General features: G+C 37.8%; 2 protein-coding genes across 4 annotated transcripts in view; one reads left to right on the plus strand and one right to left on the minus strand.

Moving 5' to 3' along the window:
* Positions 1-10,000, minus strand: part of LOC136834457 (gastrula zinc finger protein xLCGF3.1-like) — a 212,527-nt gene that overhangs the window by 90,268 nt on the left and 112,259 nt on the right. The window lies entirely within an intron of this gene.
* LOC136834151 (uncharacterized) lies at positions 7,946-9,502 on the plus strand. Its single transcript, XM_067096414.1, has one exon. The coding sequence runs from the start codon at positions 7,946-7,948 to the stop codon at positions 9,500-9,502; it is 1,557 nt and encodes a 518-aa protein (XP_066952515.1).

Consider the following 10,000-nt stretch of genomic DNA (forward strand, 5'->3'; position numbering starts at 1 on the left):
TGACATTCAATTTAGATTTTCCGAAGACTTGTTCTAATGGAGACATAATGTACCGGTCGCCGATATGCCATTCAGCTGAATACGCCAGTCAGGTAATAGTACATTTGGCAACAGTCATCAAAATGTCTGAATTATATCAATGAATTCCTATAGCCTACCTGTATTCCATTCAGTTTCTTGTAAAAAGAAATGGAAAGGAATTTCACTCATTTATTTTTTCAATATCAAGAAATACTGGCCACATCCGGAATTTTGGTGAAACGTTTCTTCAGCCATTTTGAAACAGAATTCATCTGTGACAAAAATGAACGAGTGAAAAATGCGCCGAGGTTTCTTCAGCGCATCGAGCTTCCTGTACAGCGTATAATCAAGGCCACCGAAAGCAGATCTATCTTTCGGTGGTCTCGGTAGAATGCTGTATAAGCCGCGGCCCGTGAAACTTTAACCAAAGCCCGGTGGTGGCCTATCCTATATCGTTGCCAGAAGCACGATTATGGCTAACCTTAAATAAAATAAAAGCTACTGAGGAGGCTAAAGGGCTGAAATTTGGTATCTTTGCAATCCTCCAGCCTCAGTAGTTTTGAAGATGTGAGGGCGAACATAGAAAGTGCGGACAATATATATACAGTGCGGACGGACAGACAAAGCTGGCACAATAGTTTCCTTTTACAGAAAACTAAAAATGTTAAATTCTGAATGAAATCCGTAATTCATATGAAACAAGAATGTTCACTTTGAATTTGAGGGCAACGGAATTTGGGATATATGTCCTCCGAACAAAATACTTAAATCACATCCAGCCAAACTCAGAACTCCGATGATACATGACTAGTTTTAATGTGACTTAATCAAAGGAATTTACTCCTTCAGTCGCTTGCTGGTGATTCCGGGAATCATTTCTTTGCAATCCTCACAGAACTACTATTTACCCGATATAGGATAGATTTACCCTATCCAAGTCAGCATTTAAAAATATGCACGTTCATTAGAAATCCATAATTTTCGAGAATGTAAAATATTCAATACAAAAATCCCGGGGGACAAATTCCTGAGATGTATGCTAGTATTGCACCAGCCCCAGTTTTTTCGCCATGGCCGTAAGTTAGGCTAGGTTACATTAGCATTTCTACCGTAATTTGGGTGTGGGAAACATAATGAGGTTATTTTCAAGAAACTCTATGGTTAGTTTTTAAGATGTGACGTCCCGCTGTTTTCAGGAAAGGTCTCGGTACTCGGGAAAATACGGTACCCATCAACTGGCCTATCATTCCGCTGTGGCAGGCTTTTACAAACTATGCGGTTCATCACCCCTTTCGCAGATTTACAGATTATTCATCAAATTAATACTATAATTCACCTAGGAATAGCTTTGTTGAATAATATGGTTGCATTATGTGAACTGATTTTACACTGAGTTTTCTCAATTTATCTTATATTGCTTTTCCTGCATGTCAATATTGGTCAATAGTTGACAATGCTGGCGTGCAGGAAAAGCGAATTCTAAGAAAAAATTGAGAAAACTCACTATATAATCAATCCGCAAAATTATATTCAGCAAAACTTGACTCAAAGAGAGTCTTCTTCCTTCTTATTCTTCTAGGAATCATAATAATATCAAAATTATGAAAATATGGGCTTTATTACCGAAACCTTTAACATCAATAATTCTGAGTCGTTAGCCTATATCGAACTGACAAGGTCACCTTGGGCTGGAGATTACATGTTTATTCATGAGCCACCAAACTTTTCTCGTTTCAGTAATATATATATATATATATATATATATATATATATATATATATATATATATATATATATATATATATATATATATATATATATACTCTCCTTTGCTATAGTTGCATTAGCAAACAATGAAAGTGGCTCAGCCAGGGCACAGAGGCGTGGATGTTTAGCCACAGTAACTGAACTGAACCAAATGTTAGTTAAGCACAATTTGCGTTAATTTTACTTTTAATCAAAACTTGGCAGTAGCGAAATAAGAGTGATACCAATCTCTATCCACGCTAACATAATACTTTTCATGGGACATTTTTAGGGGCCACTGAGTATTTGCAAGTGTCCAAGTGATTGAGACCTATGCTTTTAGATTGAGCAACACCAAAAACTCAAGCTTCATGTCCTCAGTTCTGGAATTTCATTCACAGAACCATTCAGAGAACCAACCACGGACGAAATCCATATTTGAGGTATTCAGGACGAGCATTCACTGTCTTGAGAATGGTCTTCTGCTGATCAGTAACTCTCACCAAGTACCATCGGAGGTCCTGTTAATAGCCGGGTCTTAGCATCCCGCAGGCCAGCCAGCTTCCGTGGTGAGACACTGTTAAAGTAACAATGACTCCAGGGGGATTTACAGTATATCATGTAAAACCTGTACGCTCATCTCAAGGGAGAGGAACCAAGATGCGATGTATGACCTTACAACAGTGAGAAAGTCCTAACCCTTTCGCTGCGGAATTTATTTTGACTCTCATTCCCAGGTCACAAAAGTGCGCATTTGAAAATGCTTCCAGTTTAATGAAGAAAATATAATACTACGTCTTTAACCACTATATTTTCAGGGTTGAAATTTATTTTAGCTTGCGAGTAACACACCGTGTGTAAAAAAAACTATTAAAAAGTGAAAAAAATTGAAAATTCGTTGGATTCTGAGATCATTGCGTAACCCTCCTAGTACATTATCAGTGTATGATATAGCCTATCTATGTTCCATGCTTGCAACACTTTTTGGACATTCTGTGTAAATGCTATACTTCAAAATATGTACATTGTAGATATCTTTATTAGTGATACTAACCATCATTCCTCTACACCATCAATCTGATATATATATGTCCCTTCCAAATACTACTCTGAAACGTGGAGCATCTAATATAAGACTACTTTTACTCAGACAACTTTCAGTAGCAGGTTTGTGAACTGACCCCATTCCAACCGCAACAAAAGCTTGTACTGTACAGTACAGTGTATCCACGGAGGTTAAATCTGTCCACTGGTGAGACCTTGATCTTTTAGGCTGCTTCTTAGCTACCATACAATCGAAATATTTATTTGATTCTTTTGCTACGTGATCATCTCTTTCCTACGGTCAAAATTTAGCAAAGCATTCACAGGAGTCAAAGTTTCAAATCTAATTACCTTAGAAGTCTGTTTGCATTATTGTATTGCCCACCTTTCATTTAATTCAACTTCGATCCATGCGTACGGCACAGCAAAGTCAACACAAGAGTCTGTTGTGCGGGTATCATCACCATCATTAGAATCATCATCCTCGCTCGCTCGCTTTCCTTCAAATCAGGATCATCTACTGTATACGATACATAATCAGATTCTGAATCAGAGGCATATATATATATATATATATATATATATATATATATATATATATATATATATATATATAGATAGATAGATAGATATAGATAGATAGATATAGATAGATAGATAGATACACATGCCCCAAACACATTACTCTGTCATTTAGAGAGAGAGAGAGAGAGAGAGAGAGAGAGAGAGAGAGAGAGAGAGAGAGAGAGAGAGAGAGGGGTGGGGGTGGGGTAAAACGTTTGGTACAATAGCGGGTCTAAGAAGCTCATTTTAATGAAATATCTCACAAGAATGTGACTGGTGCTTGTATGCAAGCAAAGTCGATTTTCCTGTTTCATCTCATAATTCCTTCAGCTTAATGACATAAGAAGTGATACTGCAAGAAGATTACTACCCGGAAAGAATTTCTGAAGATACGGTTACTTATCAATGAAACTATAATTCTGCCCTAAAATGGAAAACTGCAGTGCCTGCAAAATTTTCGAGATTGGGATATGCCACCCACTGGGCTCGTGAAACATGAAACACACAAGTTGCTGCACTTTCAGAATGACTCTTCACTGCTTTCCACGAGTATTTACGGGGTCCCATTTGCAGTATCTGCAAAGTCAGTAGTAAGGCAAGGGAGTATCTACCATTTTGCTCAGTTTTGTATTTTTGCAGATACTGCAGTCTTCCATTTAAGGGCAGCGTTCGTTTGTCCAGTTTAAAATAAAAAAGTGCCGTCGCCATAAATGCGGACGTTTTTGTGACAGAATGGTGACAATCCCCATGAATAAAGATGTATATAAGAAGAGACAAGAGAATGTGCGCCACTTAATTATGGTTCCTGATCATCTTGGGAATAACGAGGTTTTTCTCCACGGGAATATCAAGTAAGAAGGCGAATTAGATTAGCATGTGACTAATATTTGATTACCATACGTCGACGCAATGTCTTGTTATGATGAGGCATAATCACGGGACCAGGTTATACAAGAAGGGCGCAAGTTGTTTGTACATAAATCTTATCAAATAATTTTTTTTTTTTTTACTTTCCTTCCAGTCTCTCAACTGTCTTCGTCTCCCAGAATGATCCAAACTTGTCTAATGAAGTCCTATACAAGATCAAATTTAGTAATACAGTACTTTTATTTTCATAGTATTGATGTAATTTTAAGCATAAGTCTCTTGTTATCGAGAGAGAGAGAGAGAGAGAGAGAGAGAGAGAGAGAGAGAGAGAGAGAGAGAGAGAGAGAGAGAGAATTTTCATAGCATTGTTGTAATTTTAAGCATAAGTCTCTTGTTATCGAGAGAGAGAGAGAGAGAGAGAGAGAGAGAGAGAGAGAGAGAATTTTTCATAGCATTGCTGTAATTTCAAGCATAAGTCTCTTGTTATCGAGAGAGAGAGAGAGAGAGAGAGAGAGAGAGAGAGAGAGAGAGAGAGAGAGAGAGAGAGAGAGAGAGAATTTTCATAGCACTGTTGTAATTTTAAGCATAAGTCTCTTGTTATCGAGAGAGAGAGAGAGAGAGAGAGAGAGAGAGAGAGAGAGAGAGAGAATTTTCATAGCACTGTTGTCATTTTAATAAGTCTCTTGTTATCGAGAGAGAGAGAGAGAGAGAGAGAGAGAGAGAGAGAGAGAGAGAGAGAGAGAGAGAGAGAATTTTCATAGCATTGTTGTAATTTTTAAGCATAAGTCTCTTTGTTATCGAGAGAGAGAGAGAGAGAGAGAGAGAGAGAGAGAGAGAGAGAGAGAGAGAGAGAGAGAGAATTTTCATAGCATTGTTGTAATTTTAAGCATAAGTCTCTTGTTATCGAGAGAGAGAGAGAGAGAGAGAGAGAGAGAGAGAGAGAGAGAGAGAGAGAGAGAGAGAGAGAGGATTTTCATAGCATTGTTGTAATTTTAAGCATAAGTCTCTTTGTTATCGAGAGAGAGAGAGAGAGAGAGAGAGAGAGAGAGAGAGAGAAAGAGAGAGAGAGAGTTTTCATAGCATTGTTGTAATTTTAAGCATAAGTCTCTTGTTATCGAGAGAGAGAGAGAGAGAGAGAGAGAGAGAGAGAGAGAGAGAGAGAGAGAGAGAGAGAGAATTTTCATAGCATTGTTGTAATTTTAAGCATAAGTCTCTTGTTATCGAGAGAGAGAGAGAGAGAGAGAGAGAGAGAGAGAGAGAGAGAGAGAGAGAGAGAGAGAATTTTCATAGCATTGCTGTAATTTTAAGCATAAGTCTCTTGTTATCGAGAGAGAGAGAGAGAGAGAGAGAGAGAGAGAGAGAGAGAGAGAGAGAGAGAGAGAGAGAGAGGATTTTCATAGCATTGTTGTAATTTTAAGCATAAGTCTCTTGTTATCGAGAGAGAGAGAGAGAGAGAGAGAGAGAGAGAGAGAGAGAGAGAGTTTTCATAGCATTGTTGTAATTTTAAGCATAAGTCTCTTGTTATCGAGAGAGAGAGAGAGAGAGAGAGAGAGAGAGAGAGAGAGAGAGAGAGAGAGAGAGAGAGAGAGAATTTTCATAGCATTGTTGTAATTTTAAGCATAAGTCTCTTGTTATCGAGAGAGAGAGAGAGAGAGAGAGAGAGAGAGAGAGAGAGAGAGAGAGAGAGAGAGAGAGAGAGAGAATTTTCATAGCACTGTTGTAATTTTAAGCATAAGTCTCTTGTTATCGAGAGAGAGAGAGAGAGAGAGAGAGAGAGAGAGAGAGAGAGAGAGAGAGAGAGAGAGAGAGAGAGAATTTTCATAGCATTGTTGTAATTTTAGAGCATAAGTCTCTTGTTATCGAGAGAGAGAGAGAGAGAGAGAGAGAGAGAGAGAGAGAGAGAGAGATAGCACTGTTGTCATTTTAAGCATAAGTCTCTTGTTATCGAGAGAGAGAGAGAGAGAGAGAGAGAGAGAGAGAGAGAGAGAGAGAGAGAGAGAGAATTTTCATAGCATTGTTGTAATTTTAAGCATAAGTCTCTTGTTATCGAGAGAGAGAGAGAGAGAGAGAGAGAGAGAGAGAGAGAGAGAGAGAGAATTTTCATAGCATTGTTGTAATTTTAAGCATAAGTCTCTTGTTATCGAGAGAGAGAGAGAGAGTTATCGAGAGAGAGAGAGAGAGAGAGAGAGAGAGAGAGAGAGAGAGAGAGAGAGAGAGAGAGAATTTTCATAGCATTGTTGTAATTTTAAGCATAAGTCTCTTGTTATCGAGAGAGAGAGAGAGAGAGAGAGAGAGAGAGAGAGAGAGAGAGAGAGAGAGAGAGAGAGAGAGACTGTTGTAATTTTCTCTTGTTATAGCATTGTTGTAAGCATAAGTCTCTTGTTATCGAGAGAGAGAGAGAGAGAGAGAGAGAGAGAGAGAGAGAGAGAGAGAGAGAGAGAGAGAGAATAGAGAGAGAATTTCATAGGATTGTTGTAATTTTAACATAAGTCTCTTGTTATCGAGAGAGAGAGAGAGAGAGAGAGAGAGAGAGAGAGAGAGAGAGAGAGAGAGAGAGAGAGAGAGAGAGAGAAATTTCATAGCATTGTTATAATTTTAAGCATAAGTCTCTTGTTATCGAGAGAGAGAGAGAGAGAGAGAGAGAGAGAGAGAGAGAGAGAGAGAGAGAGAGAGAGAGAGAGAGAGAGAGAGAGAATTTTCATAGCATTGTTTTAATTTTAAGCATAAGTCTCTTGTTAGAGAGAGAGAGAGAGAGAGAGAGAGAGAGAGAGAGAGAGAGAGAGAGAGAGAGAGAATTTCATAGCATTGTTTTAATTTTAAGCATAAGTCTCTTGTTATCGAGAGAGAGAGAGAGAGAGAGAGAGAGAGAGAGAGAGAGAGAGAGAGAGAGAGAGAGAGAATTTTCATAGCATTGTTGTAATTTTAAGCATAAGTCTCTTGTTATCGAGAGAGAGAGAGAGAGAGAGAGAGAGAGAGAGAGAGAGAGAGAGAGAGAGAGAGAGAGAATTTTCATAGCATTGTTGTAATTTTAAGCATAAGTCTCTTGTTATGTTAGAGAGAGAGAGAGAGAGAGAGAGAGAGAGAGAGAGAGAGAGAGAGAGAGAGAGAGAGAGAGAATTTTCATAGCATTGTTGTAATTTTAAGCATAAGTCTCTTGTTATCGAGAGAGAGAGAGAGAGAGAGAGAGAGAGAGAGAGAGAGAGAGAGAGAGAGAGAGAATTTTCATAGCATTGTTGTAATTTTAAGCATAAGTCTCTTGTTATCGAGAGAGAGAGAGAGAGAGAGAGAGAGAGAGAGAGAGAGAGAGAGAGAGAGAGAATTTTCATAGCATTGTTGTAATTTTAAGCATAAGTCTCTTGTTATCGAGAGAGAGAGAGAGAGAGAGAGAGAGAGAGAGAGAGAGAGAGAGAGAGAGAGAGAGAGAATTTTCATAGCATTGTTGTAATTTTAAGCATAAGTCTCTTGTTATCGAGAGAGAGAGAGAGAGAGAGAGAGAGAGAGAGAGAGAGAGAGAGAGAGAGAGAGAGAGAGAGAGAGAGACGCTTTCCCCAGAAACATTCAAATTATTGTTTATGCAGATGACATTGTGCTGCAGTGCAACGATGAAAATAAACTGAGACTGGCACTGGCTGAGTTGCAGAACTTGTGTATGCATATGGGGCTGGTTATAAATGAAAATAAAAGTAAATTTCAGTCTAGGGGAATGAGTGGGTGTGACCTTCAGCTTAATGGAATAAAATTAGAAAAAGTGCTTTCATATAAATATTTAGGCATGTTTATTGGCTTTAACAGATCTAATGATGAAATTGACCATCTGAAAACTATTTGTACTGCTAGGTTGAATCCACTACGTGTTCTTGCTAATAAAGGTAATGGGGCCGGAATTCCGGTGTTAAGAATGGTCTACATAAGTACTGTACGAGCGGTTATAGACTATGCTGCGCCAATGTTAATTTTGTATGCCGAGAATGAGTTAAAACCCCTCGAGGTTTTGCAGAACAAAGCTATGAGAATTATATTAGGATGTCCGAGAAGTACCCGCATAGAAGTTATGAGGTTAGAGTTGAACCTTCCGACAATTTCTGACAGAATACATGAGTTGGCTGCTGTGGCAATGACACGTTTGATCAGGAGGGGCGACAGAAGTCTTAAAATGGCTGTTGATAAGGTCTGTGGTAATGGTGCCGCCTCTATTCAAATCAATAATTACGTGAGAAAGTTGTGTAAAACACTAGTGAAATATCAGTTGTTTGGGTACTGTGTTAAAACACCTGCTACTGTAAATGTTAAACCTTGGTTAACTTGTAGACTTAATGTTAATATCTGTAAGCTAGGCGCAAAGAAACATCAATGTAATACCCATGAACTGAAACAGTCATTTCTTTCTATAATAAATTCATTACCACGGACTAACTGTGTTTATATATATTGTGATGGCTCTGTTAGTGGAGTTAGAGTGGGGTGTGGCATTGTAATTCGGGAATACTTCCTTGATGGAATTAGTATTGATGAAATTATTTCGAAGAGAGTAGAGGATAACTGTTCAAGTACTACTGCTGAACTAATTGCTATGTATGAAGGGTTGAATGCAGTAGTTGATAAGAGGAAGGATATATATGTTTTCAGTGACAGCCAAGGTGCTTTATATTCATTAAACAGCAGTGTATGTGCTAACCAAGATATGGTTATGCAATGCAGAGATATTGTGAGTAAAGTGCAAACACATGGTAATTCAACTTTTTTCTTTTGGATACCATCTCACACTGGTATTAGACTCAATGAACTAGCCGATTCATTGGCTAAAGAGGCCACAAATAAGGCTGCCATTGATACAGAGAATGACATCAGTACTTCGCGAATTAAGAAAAGGATGATTTTCAAAAGGAACGAGTGGGAGACTGAAAATATTCGTAACATCATTGAAAATGGCAGTGAAAGTCTAGAACATTATTTGTATGTACTGGAAAATACGAATGTCACATATGGGAAAGCATTATCAAAGGTTGATACAATGACTATGAGACTTAGACTTGGTTATAGATATGTATGGGAGTATACTCAGGGTAATGGGATACCATGCAGATTATGTAATGAACCATCTTCTCATTCTTTGCACCACTACATGATGGAATGCTGTGAGCTGTCTGAGTTCAGGCGTAGGCTTGCTGAAACTGTTACTGAACAGGTGTGTTATATAATAAACAATGATAAGGTAAAGAAAATTTTGAAGAAGTTCGAAAACTTTAATATTTATGTATGATTTGATTTAATTCTAGTGTTCCATATATATGTGAACTTTGGCTGCTTATGTAACTGCTGTAAAGTTTAGTCTGGGGCATGTTAGCAAGCTAGCTTGCTCCATTTGATGTAATTTTGCGTCAATAAATGTTTTGAATTTGAATTTGAATTTGAATTTGAACGATAAGTTACCATCACGTTGAAGACTCTTCTCTCTCTCTCTCTCTCTCTCTCTCCCTCCATTATTATTATTATTATTATTATTATTATTATTATTATTATTATTATTACATATGAGTATCATAGGCAATCTTCATTCACAAGCTTGGTGGAAGTAATTTCTCTCTCTCTCTCTCTCTCTCTCTCTCTCTCTCTCTCTCTCCTTTGAGGAATGAAAATATTAAGTCGTGTAAATTAATTTTGGACTTTTTTACATTGTTCATAATTTTTATTAATTTTAAGGCTCGTTGGCATTCTTTTGAAAAATGTAGTTTTTTTTTTTTTGCTCTTATATTTTACG

Source organism: Macrobrachium rosenbergii, chromosome 53 (genome assembly GCF_040412425.1).
Source record: "Macrobrachium rosenbergii isolate ZJJX-2024 chromosome 53, ASM4041242v1, whole genome shotgun sequence".
NCBI classification, from domain to species: domain Eukaryota; kingdom Metazoa; phylum Arthropoda; class Malacostraca; order Decapoda; family Palaemonidae; genus Macrobrachium; species Macrobrachium rosenbergii.